At 43.0% G+C, this 16,882-nt stretch overlaps 1 protein-coding gene across 2 annotated transcripts; it reads left to right on the plus strand.

Annotated features, from left to right (window-relative positions):
- Nucleotides 1-1,711: 1,711 nt before the first annotated feature.
- On the plus strand, nt 1,712-7,324 carry ube2v2 (ubiquitin-conjugating enzyme E2 variant 2). Of its 2 annotated transcripts, none has more exons than XM_069692136.1 (4): nt 1,712-1,805; nt 5,922-6,070; nt 6,688-6,813; nt 6,983-7,324. In XM_069692136.1, the coding sequence occupies exons 1-4, from the start codon at nt 1,790-1,792 to the stop codon at nt 7,127-7,129; spliced, it is 438 nt and encodes a 145-aa protein (XP_069548237.1). In that variant the 5' UTR covers nt 1,712-1,789; the 3' UTR covers nt 7,130-7,324. The 2 variants fall into 2 exon arrangements, with proteins under 2 accessions (XP_069548237.1, XP_069548236.1); XM_069692135.1 differs by lacking the exon at nt 1,712-1,805 and adding an exon at nt 1,921-2,001.
- The last annotated feature ends 9,558 nt before the right edge of the window (nt 7,325-16,882 follow it).

Consider the following 16,882-nt stretch of genomic DNA (forward strand, 5'->3'; position numbering starts at 1 on the left):
GAACATGCACAGTGCGTCTTTAATTTGACTTTATCTCAGATTTCAGTGGAGACTCCAGACTTTCTATTCTCCTGGTGTCAGAAAATCCTGTTGCCATAGAAACCCCTGTTGCCACAGTCCATGGCGGTTTTAACTGATCTACTATTTTATATATTTTATAATATTCACAGGAAACACTCTTACTTGCTCCTCAAATGCTTCACGTTAGACGGTAAGTACTCTTATAGCTGTTTGTGGTTGTAATTTGTCAATTTAGCTTTTATACTATTTACTTACTGCTAATTAATATTGGCTATCTGAAAGCATGTGTCGCTGATCAGAAACTGGCATAAATGTTTAAATACTATTGGACTAAGTTATGTGCTTTACTGTCGCTATTATCTACACTTGTAGACTGAGGAGTATTTAAGTAGATCTGTGACTGTGTTTTACTTGGGAGTGTGACATTACCTTAAATTAATGCTTTCGTTTCGAATTGTTTGTCTGCAGGATTAAAGAAAAACGACCAGCCCGGCTCCAATGAAACTTGGTGGAAAGGCACAAGAGGAAGAACCCAAGAACCCGTGAAATCACAAGGGCAGATCTGCAAATCATTTTTCCCTTTCATTAACATTTCAAGGATTTGGCCTACTGGATGCCATGCAGCTTAACTTCCAGTAGATGGCAGTAAAGTTCAATAGTGAAACATAGGCCACTCTGTACAAACATGACTCAATGTTACAATCCACATTCACAGTTACCAGTAATTCTCTGATACACATGTGCTTGTTCAAATTAAGGAGCATTTGGGGGCAGTGGTTTCACATGGGAGAGCAGGAACCAGTGCAACAGTTGAGATGTGACACTTCATCCAGACACAAGCATATTTTGACATGATTGTAGTATTGGGGAAAACAAATATCTGAGTGCCCAGTGAAGTACATATCTACTTAAACAATAATTTATTTCAAATCATACCTAAAATTACATACATATTATTCCCCAAATATGCTCAAAGTATCAAAAGTAAAACTGCTGTAGCTACAGATAACTGGCCCCCTCTTCACTGACCTCTGTCCAAAAGGTCGTACATCAGGTTATCAGGTATCTTTAGAAAAGGGGGAAACGGTAATCTTCTTTTGTGATATAGCAGATACATTTTTTTTTCCCTTTTAGGTCTGCAGCAGCATTTTAAATTGAACTGATAAGTATAAACTCAGCATACACTGGAAATGTCACCACGGTTGGTTGGTTTATAAGGGGAGGGGTGGGGGGGTCACAGGCCCAACAGTTTGTGTGAACTGCTGGTTTGACTTGTATTTTATGAGCTGTTCATATTCATCGTGTTCAAAGTCCGTGAAGCTGCGAGACGAAGGTAGCGGAGTTAAATTATTTTCATCTTAAAATCTAGTTGCAGAGCAGTAAGGTGCCTCAGAAGTGTTAAGAGTATTTGGTTTTTTTTTGTTTTTTTTTTGGACAAATGGTGTTAACTAAATTCACTGTGGCAATCTCACTTTTAATTATAGGATTGTACATGATTTTATTTATTTATTTATTTATTTTTAACCTTACAGCTGCTTAAAGGGTATCCTAAAGGTTCAGAGTCAGCACAAAAGCGCATTAAAAAAAAAAAAAAAAAGGGAGCATGAAAGCGCGAGATGGTCCCGGAGAGGGCAGGGCGCGAGGAGGGGGGAGGAGGCGCGTGCAGTGCGGTTATCCGCCGGTATGATGCTTCCTCGCTCGCCCGTGTTTTTTTTTTAACCGCTGTGATGTCACAACTCCTGTGTGCTTCTGGACTCGGCTGAAGAAGATGGCGGCCTCCTCAGGTTCGTGTTGCCTTCAAACTTAAAACACCTAACAAGCGACGCAAATCGGGGACAAAAGTCTGAGCCGCGAACGTAGCCCCCCTTTTATTCTACTTTAGGCGTTTGCGATTTCCTTCCTCCTTCCTCCTTCGCGTGTCGCCTCTCGGGGAAGCGATGATCTTTTCGGGAGCCATCTATGTCGTGGAGCCGCTTCACCGTGAGTTAGCTGAAATACGCGTCCGGTGTCGCCAGCACTGCGAGTGTGTGTGTGGTGGGGTGGGGAGGGGGAGAAAGAAAACCCACAAGCTATTAAAATGCATTATTACCGTTTTAATAGGAGTAAGTTGCCGTTATATATATATTATATATATATATATGAGGGTTGAAAACAGCCGCAGACGGTGCGAGCTAGCGGGGCTAGTTTAGCGACTGGAATATTCCAGCAGCGCGACGGAGACCGACGGAGTCGGTCCCCGCTGACTGGACCCGGAAAACGGACGTAATCTGCAGCACGCACACCGTCTTCTGTCCGCTTCCAGAGCCATGAAAACTGCAATACGGCGACAAGTGCTTTGAACAACGACGTGGTATTTTTGATCGTCTTCCGTGACATTAACACGCATGTTGGAATAGGACCTCGCTTTGCTGGCGTGAATTCTCTACGTTTTTTTTTTTTTTTTTTTTTTTAAATCTGAATTTAGAACCTTTTTTTTTAAACTTTTAGTATAAAATAATAAAAAATAATAATAATCGGGGAATAAAACGGTGTTTAAACATGAGGTGGCTGTTTGGCCATTGTTGGGCGGGGACTGTTAAAAAAAAAAAAAAAAACGCACCCAGTTGATTTTTGTGCTGCTGGAGGTGACACGCGCTGCTTCAGCACATAGTCGGAGCCCACGTCTGCTTCAGCGCTCGTGCCTCTCCAACTTAACAACAAAAATAAACTCTTCGTATTAAAGAAGGAAAAAAAAAAATTAATAATATTGATGAATTCATTCCGCAATCGCGCGATGTTTTCGTGTTTTTTTTCTTTTTTTTTTTTTTCTTACGCCTCCGGTTTCAGCACCGCAGCACGGGGACGGTATAACGAAGTGTTAAATGGAGAAACTAGGAAGTAACTTCTCCATTGAAACTACTTCAGGATAAACAGGCGCGACCTGCCGATTCACTCTGAACCCCCATCGAGGTCGGTAAGTCACAGGTGCAGCTCCAGCCTCGGGACATGTAGTGAGGGGGGGGGTCGATGGTTTAGACTTTAGAGTGACGTACTACCGGCACCTTTTTATAGTCCCATCGGTGAAGCCTGTATTCCTGACGTAGGCCAAATTTATGCATCTGGTGTGGTGTCATTGCAACACGATGTAATGATGATGCATTTGGACGCAGGGAACTTCATTTTGACGCATACTTGAGATGTTTGTGAAACTGACAGCTGCTGCTTTGCTCCCAGTAAAAGATCCTCGAGAGGACCGAGGCGAGGCGAGGCGAGGACAACCCACGGACAAACGGAGGGAAATAGAAACGAAACTCTACGTTGATGGGAAATAACAAATGGGGACAAACGGATCCTCATTATTCTGTCTGTCACGGTGTCGGGGCAGCAGCGGGGGTTTGCGCCCAATATTCCCCGACGCGCAGTAGACGTGGCAGCTCGTGTCTTGTTTAAGTTCAGACCGTACACCGAGTGGTTTTACATATCAAACGCTAAAAGTAGCACGTTGAAAGACTTACCGGAAATTCAATTATCTTCAAACGCTCGACGGGTAATTTGTCGGTCGTTTGCAGAAACGGATGTTTTTTTTTTTTTTTCAGATTTGACGTTTTACTCTTCTCTCGTCCCGAACGTCGCAGCGACCTGAATTTTGGGTTTTCGATCGTTCGTCGACCGCGAGACTTAATTTGAAGATGTATCTTTCGTGGCGAGGAAACGTTTCGCCCCCCCGCCTGACGTTTTACTTGGCCGAATGGTGAATCGATTACATGCCCGGTAGATTCGTTTACACCGTCGGTAGTTGTTGGTGTCTTTTTTAAGCTCGTCGGTGCTCCCGGCAGCAGAAATATATGCTGATGCCGACGCATCCGTGGTGATCTCAATCGATCAACGAGGCCGCCGTTTTACACAAACGTGCGTTGGACTGAAATCTTAACACTTTCCCATTTAAGAAAATGGAGGAATCGTGAAGTCGGCCGCTGCCGAGCAGATGTGAAATATTGATTTCCGAACGAGCCATTTGTCAAGTCTGACGGCGATGAATGTTGTCTGAGATGAGAGGCGACGTGAACGGTTCAGTGACGAGGAAATTTGAATTTTCTCCCTGTCCTCTGCCGCAGTCACGTGGCCCTTTTTTTTTTTTTTTTTTTTATAACCCTCTTTTCACCCCTTCCCCCGCCCCCTTCCCCCCCCGCCTGTGAATACGTCTTCAGGATCATACTTATGAATAACAGTAGTTTTACCTAAGCGTCGTCCCTTTTTAACTCCTGCCACTCCCCCAGTCATAAAGCTGCGAGCGGTTCATCATTTACACGTCCCCCAAACGGCTGTAAGGCTCGCGTGTTCGACGATAACACGTCAGCCGCGTCCCGAGAACACCCCCCCCCCCAGGAGCCGCCGAACACTTGATCGAACGGCTCCGGACGACGTTACCGTCGACTCGGGCCGGTCGCGAGATGACCGGATGTCACCGAGCCGTTTTGTTAACCATCAGCAGCGCAGGCTTCGCACGCTCCGAAGCTCAGCGGCCGGTTTCCAAACGGCTGTCGAGAGTGCAGCTTTTTGTTCGGCGGCTTCGCCGTCACGCGGCATCGGATGTCGTCGACGAACGCCCTCGCGGACGAGGCGTCGGATTGGATGCAGCTCCGGAGCGGGTTAGACAAAGTACGCAGCGCGCCGAGGTCTCGCGCGGACAGCGCATCAATCCAACGTGCGTCGGCTCTTGCGTCAGCCGGTCTCATCCTGCGCGTTTGTTTTAACGCTCACGCTCGCTCGTCGGCGATCTCAAAAAAAAAAAAAGATGGACCGCGTGCGCGCGTCGGTTTTCATGAAATGATGCACGCGTGGAGCCGCCGGCAGTCGCGAAACACTTTCAGCGGCGGGTTGTCTTTTCTGCCGAGAGTTGAAAAGTAGTTGAATGAAAACAGCTTAATTGGTCATCAAAGGCGCCGCTGATTATTTTTCCGCCTGTCGGCTAATTGTTTCCGGCTCGGTTTAAAGTGCCGTTTAATCTGCCGGTTTATTCGATCAATTAATCTTTTGGAAAAGTGCCCATCGCAGTTTTCTATAGTGATATCTTCAAATCACTTGCTTTGTCAAGATATTCTCTTAATTACAATTTTCAGTAAAACAAAAAAACGAGCAGTAAAATCCTGAACCATCAAACGGAAAATCAATTTGGCTCCAAACAAAAGTACCTGAACGGTCCGTTATTAAGAAAGTCCCTGAGTTTATTCTTTGTTGATTGGTTAATCCATACATTGAGTGATTGGTTTAGCTCTAGACCAGTTGATTTTTTTTTTTTTTTAAATATAAATCTTTACATTTTGAGCTCCTCCTCATGCTTCGTGCATGTTCTATTTTTTTTTTTTATTGTGACAAATCCCATTAAAAACCCCAAACCCAGTGAAAACTAACATTGTGTTAGTTTGTGCCTCAGTACCGTCAGACTTCCCTCTCCTGTCTGTAGAACATAATCCCAAGACCGCTGATTCCTACTGAGGATATAAATCTTTAAAAATGATTCACGAACATGGAGGTTCATTTTTTATTGAAGACTCATCTGTGTCATAAAAATTCCAGGAACTGTTGACTTTAGGCCTCTTTGGTTTTTACAGCAGCAGAACGGTGTATGTGAGATTGACTCTACATAGAATATACTGTCTATTTTTTTTTTTTTTATATATGCCAAGGGGACATGTCTCCCTTTTTTTTTTTTTTATTTTGTTGCCTGGTTTTTACAACGGATCTATGTCGCACAGACAAATGAGTTATATCAGGCTTTTTATGGATATACAGCCATCACACATGAGGCTCAAGTCATTGTTGTTTTGTTATTGAGTTTGTCAACAGTCGGGGGGGGAGAGATGAAGAATGAAGAGAGATTTTACTTTAAATCTGCGTTCATATTTTGTTTTTCCGTGCAGGAGTTAAAGTTCCACGCAATTTTCGCTTGTTGGAAGAGCTTGAAGAAGGCCAGAAGGGCGAAGGTGATGGCACAGTCAGCTGGGGCCTGGAGGATGACGAAGACATGACTCTCACACGGTGGACAGGCATGATCATTGGACCAGCAAGAGTAAGCACACAAGAGAAAGTACTGTCCATTTAATGTAGGGCTGTTATGATCACGACATTTTATTCGGTGAATATTTATCATGCACAGAATTGCAATTTTTTTTTTTTTTCTCATTTTATGCCTTTATCATACTAGAATCCTAATAGCTGACTTTATGAAGAGGAGGAACGATTAATTGGCATTGATCACTGGAAAATATGAATAAAACGTGCATTTCTGTTGACCTTGTAGGCTTATTAAACAACATACACATGGACAATACCTATAATATACAAAGCCTGTGCTGAAATATACAAAGACGCCACTGACAATCCGTGTACTATGTAGTAAAATGTACTGTGACGGCGGTGATTTTCCACTCGCGTCATTGAACCGCGGAAGAAGACGGGAGCACAACGAGACGATTCCAGTCAAACCTCAAAGGCTGGAAAGCATGATGGAAATATGACATTTGTTAAGTTTCCTCCAGCTATTTTTATACAGATAAATGGAAACTATTCTAACAATGACGCAAAATGATTGTGGTCAGCTCAAATAACTTGTTTAGGTGATTATATGATAATTGTGACGGTACTTTAACCCATGGCAACTTTTGCTTTTCTGCTGCTCTTTTTCAGACCAATTACGAGAACAGGATATACAGTCTGAAAGTGGAATGTGGACCTAGATACCCAGAGACATCACCGACTGTTAGATTTGTAACAAAAATTAGCATGAACGGAATAAATAATTCCAACGGGACGGTGAGTGTCATCGCAAATCTGACACACGGTCATGTCACGAGTGTTTTGTGTCACCCGCGGGGGTTCAGAAATTGTTTTGCAGCTGACGCGAGCCGTGCGACGACTCGCTGCCGGCGGATCTTTTCACGATGACTGATTCGGTGTTTTCTCTTCTCTTCCCGTCTCCCAGGTGGATTCACGTAGCATACCAATATTAGCAAAATGGCAGAATTCTTATAGCATTAAAATTGTTCTTCAAGAGCTAAGGCGTCTAATGATGTCCAAAGAAAATATGAAGCTTCCGCAACCGCCAGAAGGACAAACCTACAGCACTTAATCGTAATGGATTGTTTCGACCCTCTGTCTTAAACCTTACTCTCTTAGAAATATTGTGTAAAATCATCAAGAGGCTCACTTCGCACATCAACAATATCGTCTGCAAGAGCAAGATTGGACTTTCTTATTACATAGCTCATTCAAGAATAAATGTCCCTGCAGTTATGCACTGAATAGATAGTAAAAAAAAAACAAAGACTACAAGACCACAGTTATATCTGCCTTTAATAAAGTTACTTTGACAATGACTTTTATGTTCGACCTGTTCCAGCTTGAGTACGCTTAACGAGGGAAGCATGACGCCACACAGAAGCTGTACCAGAGTCCCAGTAGTTGTATGTTCAAACAGCTAATCACTGAAGTAAACGGCAAGATGGGTGTATGAAGGCATGTTCTGTAACTAATATCTAGTCAAAGAAGCCACATTTTTTTGAGTTTTTAGTCAAACTTAGCAGGTTCATTGAAATATCATGCAGATTGCTGAATATTGAACTGTGGCTGTAGTCTAAAAGTAGTGTCACAAGGTAAGAAAGGTTTATATATATATATATATATATGTATATGCTTATATATATATATATATGTTTATATATATAGATATACATGTTAAATATATATATATATGTATCTATATATATGTGTCTATATATGTATGTATATATATATATGTATATATATATACATATATATATACGTATCTATATATACGTATATATATATATATATATATATAATGTATTTGACACGATACCAATACGTTTTCTGTTCTGCAGCTCTTTGACATGTAACAGACGTTGAAGCCTGTTCTGTTCTGAAACCCTCGCATTTAACTTCTAGTGAAAATGGCAGGTGTATGAACTTGTGATTTTCTGAAATTAAAATCACTGTCTGCAAAAAAAAAAAAAAAAAAAAAAAAACCCAACAAAATCTCAAGGTTGAAGTTTGTTCGACTCCTCCACAAGTACCAACAGTTACCAGTTGTCCCCACTAGAGGGCCTTAGCTGACAAGTTGACTTCTCTCGGGAACTGGACACAATTCATGCATTATGTTGTGAGGAAGCTCTCACTGTCCCTGTTCTGCCATGTGACGGAAACCAGGTGAATGGAAACCCCCCCCTCCCCAATGACACTACATGGCAGACACTTGACCTGTGCCGATTTAGAATAATATCAAAATGCCTTTCTTTTTTTTTTTTTTTTTTTTTTTACTGCACTTCTTATTTAGCAGCATATTTATTAGAAATAGTTAAAAGGGGACTTTTGATATGCAAATGCTGCAGTTCACAATTCAAGTGTTGTTATCTTTTGGTGTATATGTTGCTTCGTCACTTGTCTTCATGCAAATGTCCCCTTTATTTCCATAGGAAGAAAACCACACTGACGCAACATTTTCCCTTGGGGATTAATAAAGTAACTACCTAAACCTAGATGAACAAGCATGTTTCTAGATGTTTAATCACAACCTTGTTAGGATGAACTCTAATTCTAGTGTTTCGCCTGCGAACACGGCGCAGTATTCGGTAGCAGTGTGGCGGTGAGAAAGCAAGGGTACTGTTCCTGATGAGAGAGAGTGACCTTTTGTTGCCTTTCAGCTGTTTGATTATTCATAAAGTTGAATTAGCCAAATGGCCATTTCACGGGAGTTCACTGCTGATAGTGTAAGCTGCTATATTTAGTAGGTTTATCTGTTTTAAGTAATTGTGTCGCGATGAAGCATCTCTGAATCCCAATTTTTTTTTTTTTTTTAAACCCATTTATTTACCATTTACCAAAATTGAGAGAGGACATTGTTGCAGTGAAGGCATGTGAGGTAGCAGACAGAGGGTTTATAATGTTGAAGCTCTTCTTCTTGGGGAGTCATTTTTTGATGTCCCGTTCATAAAAATGATCATTTTTGATGTCCCATTCATAAAAAAAAAAAAAAAAAAGATCATTTCATTCAAATGACATTTGAATTCTTTATAGCTTTTCCTCTATGTGGAGGTCATGACGGTGGCCCAATAACATGAACACCTAAGCAAAGGATGTTGAATTCTTAATGTTATAAGGGCTTTGTTTTTGTAAGGAAGTTCAGATCTGGACAAATCAAGGCTCGTAGACAAGCGTGTCTGTCTGTGACATGTAGAAGTGATGAACGGTGGTGGCTTGCCCGTTTGACCCCCCGCCCACGTCCCCCCCCCCCCAAAAAAAAAGCAATGCCTTTTCACCCCTGTCGCATACCGTGTGTGATCATATGACAGCTGACTTGCATGAAGATGGAACCACAAAGGCATCTTGTGTCAGTGCGTTTTTTTTTTCTTCCTATGGAAATAAAGGGGACATTTACATGAAGACAAGTGACGAAGCAACACATACACCAAAAGATAACAAAACTTGAATTGTGAACTGCAGCATTTGCATATCAAAAGTCCGCTTTTAACTTATTTCTATTTACAAGAAGCATTTGCATAGAGTGAGCTTTGAAGTGCGTTTGGCTTGCACCGTTACGCACGACTGCTTCTCTTGTCCAATCATCGCAGAGCGCCGTCCCCTAGAGGGCGCTCCGCACTCGGTGTTCCGTCATCGTCGGGGACCCGTGAAGGGACTTCTGTTTGGAGGACATGACTTGTCTGAAAAGGCAGTAGGCACTGTGACGCTCCCAGGCTCCATTTGTGCACGCTGTCATTTATACTGTTGAAAAGTGACGTGTTGTGCAGTTTCGCCGCGGGGAGTCAGATCGCGGATGTTTGTTGGACCACTGAGCCGAGGCTCTTCGCTGGTGTCCCTGCGCGTCCTCATGGGGCTGTTGAAGTCGCGCACGTCAGTAGATAACTAGCGTTTGTACTAGGAAGCCACCGTATCTGAAAGCGCAAGCAAAATGTCTCCTTTGGAATCGTGTGCATGCTGGTGGGTGTTGGATGAGTCAGTGCGTGCTGCGGAGGATGACCTCGCTCTTTCTCAAGTCTGTGCAAGAAGGAGATTTGACTTTCGAGATGTGACAGTATATGGGCTGAGATTCCGTCAGCTATAATACTCTCCTCGCTTGTTGTTTGTTTCGTTTTTTTTTTTTTTTTTTTCTCCCCCCCCCCCCCCAACTCCCCTCGGAAGTCATGAATATGAAATCAGGAGTGGCTTGTGTTGCAGCCATTTCACTCAGCAGCTCAGTCATCCCCGTATATAAAAGACACAGCCCCAGGTTACACGGGCTTATTCCTTTATTCGCCACATGTATTTCCAGAGTAGACCTCTCTGAACCTTTGCTCATGACGACTACACTATTGTGAGAATCTCATTTGAGCAGCAGTAGGAAATCCTTACCTGACTATTTAACCTTCAGGCCCATCAGACTAATCTGAATTTCAAACTCAGGCACCTGCACAATAGCGCCAGCTGAAGCTGCACTGAGGGCTTACTGAGCTTATTGCGTACCACCCGCTCTATTTTAGATTCTTTCAGGTGCCACCCGGAGGCAAAAATAAATAAATAAAGAGTTATATTGCTCTATGTTTGGAAGGCAGAAAGCCATAGAGGACTGTTCAGTGATCCCAAGACGGGAAGGAATGTGGAGAGGAGGACATGCAGTCTCGTCTGCAGGCAAGACTGCTGGAACCAGGCCTCTGCTCCCGGAGCCCTCACCTTTTCACCCCGAGGGGCCAAAAGGTCATTGCCTTGCGTCTGTTGATAATGTAAAAAAAAAAAAAAAAAGAAGCTTTGTCTTCTTTACAGCCACCGAAGGGACACTGCGCCCCCGCCGTCTTCCTGAGAAAGCACATTACATTTGTGCCGGTTCTCCCGAGTCCTTGTCGCATTTTGAGTTTTACAGAGAGAGAGAGAGCTCATTTAGTCTTTTGCTTGAGATTTCAAATAAAACCAAATACGACACAAGGTTCCGTTTTTCAGACGTGCAACAAACGCGGAGGACGACCCAATAAAAGACTTGTTTCTATTGAGGTTGACCGTGGGGAACCTCAGACTGCAAACACACCTGAATACCTTCATTAAATCATCATCAACAAAATCATTTAAAGTACCCCCCCCTGAGTTGAAGTTGTATAGCTGTAGGGAGAGGGAACGGACAGAGTTGTCAGGAGTGCTCTTTTCTAACGTCAAAACCTGAACAACCTTGTTCTGAGAGATGTTTTGTCTTAAAACCTGCATCAAATGCGTTTTTAAGTGTTTTTGTTTTAGTTTTTTTTTTTTTGCTCCACACCTTCCATCCGTGAAAAGCTTGCGTAGTCAAAGCAACTCAAAACAAGAGAAGGAGAGCTAAATGAGATTTTCTGTGTGTCTTCACCCAGTCTAACAAATAGCAGAAGGTAGAAATAATGTGGGACAAATACTGTTGAACTTGGCTTTCTTACCTCAGCTTTTGATCTAAACATTGCGCAGATTTGAAAGAAAAAAAGTAAACGCAGGCAGGGAAAGAGGAACTCTAATCTTTTTTTTTTTTTTTTAATAACAATAAAAAAAAAAAAAATCTCTCTCAAGCTAATTAAACACACAGACGGTATTTGGGGGTTTGGAAAACTGTGTCTGTTGAGTGTTTAAGTGCTGTACTTACAGTGAGATAAATGAACCCCCCTCTCGCTGTGAGGAAAAAAAAAAAAAAAGGGACAGATTGGAACCACATGTGTGTGTGTTGCTTTGCTCTCCGGGCTATTGACATGCACTTCACACAGCCGTCCATATTCGGATGCGACGCTGGCGCGATAGCTCCAGGTCTTTTTTTTTTTTTTTTTTTTTTTTTGCTCACTGAAATTGAGAGACCGTGAGACTCGCGGAATGACAATCTCAAAAAGTTACAGGAAAAGCTTTGATTTGGATCTGCTGTCAGCAAAGGTGATGTATGGATGCGCAGCTATCTGGAAGATTAATTTAAAAACGTCGGCGTCCCGCTTGGAACTGCACAACCTCATCTCGGGTCAAAGTGACACAGAACAGGGCTTCTTACAAAATGTTGAAAAAAAAAAAAAAAAGCAGGAAGAAAAAAAAAAAGCAGCAAATCGTCTGTCTGTGTACTCACTGCATTCCAGGTTATTTATACAGAGTGAAAAAACTGCGTAGACTTCATGTCTCTGCTTGGTGAGAACTATTAAATTACTGGTGGATGTTTTTAATTACTCCACATAAATGTTGGAACACAACACTTCTCCAGTGTTTGGAGGAGGAGGGGGAGGGAGGGAGGGAGGGAGGGAGAGAGAGAGAGGGGAGGGGGGGGGGCTCTATAATGTCTCACATGTTTAGGGAAGCACTGGCTTGCACTTAATCACGGTGGTCCCTGTGTGATTCTGTCGTTGGAAATGTGGCTTTGTGAGAGAAAAGTGAGCATTCCTTCTGCTGGCGCAAGGGAGAGGAAATGGGTAATAAAACCAAGGGGGAAAAAAAAAAAAGCCTCAGCGGCGTGCTGGAGCCAGTGATTCTGGGATCCACTTAATTGCTCTTAAATGAAAAAGATTTTTGGCTTCCCATTTGCTGTGTTTAAAAGAAAAGTCAAGTCAAATCCCACATGTATACCAGCCAAGCGGTGACTTCTCATCCAGCAGTATGAGCACTAATCCCTCTCTTTCAGTGGTGCCATCGGTAATATTATTATTAATATTGAGGAAGCTGCTGTTCACAGTCGGCAAACGCCAGAGGAGGCAGAAATTCAGCTCTTTTGCTCATTTACTGAGGCCAGAGAAGTCGCTGGGGAGAGACGATATCAATGGTAGTTTGTTCAATGTTTTATCTCTGTGCTTTTTTTTTTTTCTTTTTTTTTTTGCAGCCTTGTTCCTGACAAATATTACAACAAATAGCTCTCCTTGCTTTGAAATTATTAATGGCGAAGCTATTTTTCTTTGCTGTTTTATGATATTTGGGACAACTTAATATTAAATCAAAGTGGTGCAGTAATGTTCCTTTTAGCGACAGCTAGATATGAGCTTTGGTGGGAGAAGAATTCAGTGGAAGTGCAGAAGTATTTGCAGTGAAATGCGCTCGCAGTATTAAAAGTAAAAAGTGTTCAGTCGGAGGCAGAATGGCCTTTGCAGATGTTACAACATTGGATTATTAGGCAGTAATGCAGCTGGTTGAGAATGTGGTTCATGTTTACTCGACGTCCTGTTCTGCCCTGCAAAGTAACCAGAGAGTTGAAATGGCACGAAATGACTTCACTACTAGCGCAGCGTTTGATTCTTTCCACCACTCACTAGGCATGAACTTTGGCACCGTTTTCTCATCAGTATTGCTGTGTCATTTTGTCGGACTTTTTTTTTTTTTATATATATATAGTGTCTTTTCCGTGTTGCCATCATCGGGCAAAACTTCTGCTTCCTCGTGTGACGGCCGGGTGGGAAGATGCCACTCGGAGGGCCATTAAAGGCCTGAAGTGCCACGCTAAGCTGTCATGTCGCGTCAGCTGCTCCTTTTGTACTCGTTAATTGCAGAGAGAAGTGTGTCACATCCTGTCAGGCTGACTGCTGCTGTCCCTCTGGTCACCCCTCAATGCCCGGTGCCCGCTGATGCTATTGTGGCAGCGCCGGGCCGCGGAGGAGCGGAGATCTGGCCCTGCAGGATGTGAGACAATACTGGGAAGGAAGAGGAGGGAATCCCGGAGCTGTGTGCAGAAGCCCGGTCAGCCGTGTGTCTCCGAGAACTCTTCCCCTGTGACACCACCCCCTCCCCCTCACCCCCCCATCCCCAGAGGATAGACTTTGTCATCCTCTCACCTTTGGATGTGTAAAGGAATGAGAACGCAGATTGTTTTTTTTTTTTTTGTTTTGTTGCTTCACTGTTTTTCGTTTTTTTTAATTTATCCTTCATTTTAGAGGTGGCGTCGTCATTTTTGATTGGCTTCGGTAGCTTTATTTAATCCCACTATTTATCATTTACTAGCAGTATTCTTTATAGAGTCTAAGGGATGTTTTATGACACGTTGTTATGTAGTGTAAGGAGACATGAAGACATTGGAGGCATTGGACTTTCTCTTTCATAAGTAAAGGTTAAGAATAAATCAATTATATGCCATTTGAGCTTAAAATGAATGCCACATCATTGATGATTGCCACATCATTGTTTTTAACCTTAGTTCAAGCTAACTAAGCTATTTAGCGAGCAAATGTTCGCTCACACTAAATCAAGAGTAACTTTAAAAAAATTTCCCCTCGGGGATTAATAAAGTATATACCTACCTACCTTTCATAACGTCAACTTCTTGTTTCATTGAACTTACGTCGAAGTGTAAAAGTCAGGTTATGTTGACTAAATGTTCACAGGATTTAAAACAAGATTTTTTTTTTTCCAGAGAGAAGTAGTAATTGGAAATATTTTTACACGCTTTAGATTTTCTGTAATTGCAACTGACTATAAAACCTTTTGACTCCCAATATGTTATTATTTGTTTTAATTTTTTTTAACATTAAAATAACAGCTTTAAAACACATTTGATGGTACACTTACTTTCAAATGCCCTTTCAAATGCGATAAACGTGTCTGGTCCGAGAAGCGCAGTGTTCGCCAGCGGCGGCGTTTTGATCCTCCCCGTCGGTGGTGGGTGACGATCTTTGTTGTCGCGGCCAGCGTTTCAAAGTCAACTCCGGGATCTCAGAGGTCGGCTACTCCAGCACCGCGGCGTCCCCTAACTTCAGCTGTTCCCCTTCCTCGGGGTTGCTTTACACAACCCCAGGTTTTGCGAGCGCGGGCTGTCGGGTTCATCCCCTCGCGTACGACCACCGGCGAAAAAAAATCATTTAAATCTGAGGTCACTGGTGCTACTGCTCAACAGATGGTAGTCAATTAAACAAAATGCAGGCTAACTGCTTATCCGCCATATCGATATATAATAGAAAGAGTTATAATTGCAGATAAATACGTGAATAGATGCACATTCTACTGCACATTAGGCATTATTTGGGCACGCTGTTACCGTGCTAACATTAGGTAAATAGAACTAGACACAGCAAACGGCACCGCAACGGAGAAGCCGGGCTAAAAAAATGTTTTTAAATAAAATACCCAAATTCATCCCGAGGCGGACAAAAGCTGTCGAGAGATTTCACTCAAAAAGCGTAAATGTTTCTCAAAGATGTGTGGATGTTTCTGTCTGGACCAACGAGCTTAACCTCTAGCGTGGCAGCAAATCTTGTAACTGCTGACGGGTACATTATAGTGTGCTGTGGTTATGGACCGTTTATTAATCATTCATATAGAGCTTATAAATAATGCAGAGGGCGGTTGATATAAAGTATTGGAATTCACCTGTCTGTAAATTAGAAGCGTGCAGCTCTCGAGAGATGAAATGCAACCGACGTGAAAGATTTTAGGTCACCTCCGATTGACCCCGTGTGCTCATGTTAAAGCAAAAGCAATTGCGTACGATTTTTGTCACGTTTTCCACAAGCGGCTTCACCACATGTACCACTGCTTCAGGATACGAGCACCGCGTCTGGCCATTTCTGTCTGGCTGCAGACGGGCCGGTGCAGCGGCCGTGCGACGCTATCACGGACCGCCGCGCGGGAATCGACGCTCGCGCGGAGATGGACTGCGCGGCACGGGCGGGGAATTAATGAAGAAGAATCTGCGGCGTTGGGACGCGGTCGCAATTTGCTCCTGCTGAGTGGCTGAAATGCAGTCACACGCTGAAAGAAAAAAAAAAAAAGAAAAAAAAAATGCAAGGCCGACCTTTTAAGGATTTGCCTCTGGCCACTTGAAAACGTGTCTCTCGACCACAAAAGATGATGCACTGGGTTGCACTACAGACAAGCGGGGGAGAGAAAAAGATGTCCAAATATTTCCATGGCTCCTGTGGCCTTCTGCTCGCATAGTCCTGGCATGAGCTCATTGGTGTGCGGCTAGTTTGTGCTCCCTCAGCACTGTTCTTTCCCAGTCTGTAAGTATCAATGTCGGCGCTAACTAGGCATTGACAAAGTCCTCTGGGCTCTCTTTCCCACTACCCTCTAGACTGCGGCTCCCTTTGGTATTGAGGGTAGAGTTTTTTTTTTTTTTTATAAAGCCAGATTATATCGTTTGTGTTATCTAACACTGAAAAGTGCAGGTCAGGCTCTCAGGTTTGACCTAATATCTGGAACACTTTTCCTCTGCAGTGGTTATCCTCAGCCATCAGTCTGGATGATAGCTACATTTATTATCACTTGTAATAAGGGATGCATTCTTCGTGGTCCGCGATGTCTTTTTAAGTGGCCTTACTATATGAAATTGTTATTCTTTTCATTCCTCCTCAGTAGTTATTTTTGTAAGCGCGAATCCAAATGGAAAGAGTAGTCACAAAATAATGAGAGGGACCTTCTTTTTTTTGGGGGGGGGGAGAGATAACAATTATTTTTCAACTGGAGTTCAAATCTCCCAAAGAGTGACTCTCTTGTGGTATGTAACCAAGGAATAAATTGACATGAAATGTATTCCTGATATTGCAAACATCGGGAACAGAGGAGCCAGAAATAACTCTCCCAGGCAAGATGTGGAAGAGATTAAGGCTGAACCAACGAAATAAGTGAGTGGAGGCGGGAGGTTGGAAAATGAGATGGAGGGGGGAGGAGGTAAGAGGAGGTGAGGAGATGGTGTCTGCAAGGGTGAGTGTGTGTGCGGAGGAGGGGGGGGGGGAGTGAGTCGAGAGGCGAGAACTTAGGCGGGAGGGGGGGGGGTGGCTCTGTGAAAAGGAACTCATAAAAGTCACATTTGTTGGTGATGCATGAGGAAGTGAAGCCAGCTTTGGCACATGTGTCTGTGGTGCTAAATTAACTGTTAACACAAATAATCAAAGTGCAGGGTCCATTGAGC

The sequence above is a fragment of the Brachyistius frenatus genome, unplaced genomic scaffold (assembly GCF_029030835.1).
Source record: "Brachyistius frenatus isolate BFR_SWC_R1_liver_20210118 unplaced genomic scaffold, ASM2903083v1 Contig_12, whole genome shotgun sequence".
In the NCBI taxonomy this organism is placed as follows: Eukaryota; Metazoa; Chordata; class Actinopteri; family Embiotocidae; genus Brachyistius; species Brachyistius frenatus.

What these genes read in the sequence shown, in the direction of transcription:
- ube2v2 (XM_069692135.1), top strand. Translation starts at nt 1,959, where the DNA reads ATGATCTTTTCGGGAGCCATCTATGTCGTGGAGCCGCTTCACC. An exon ending in TGTCGTGGAGCCGCTTCACC is followed by an intron (nt 2,002 to 5,921) that starts GTGAGTTAGCTG and finishes TTTTCCGTGCAG; the next exon opens with GAGTTAAAGTTCCACGCAAT. An exon ending in TAAATAATTCCAACGGGACG is followed by an intron (nt 6,814 to 6,982) that starts GTGAGTGTCATC and finishes CCCGTCTCCCAG; the next exon opens with GTGGATTCACGTAGCATACC.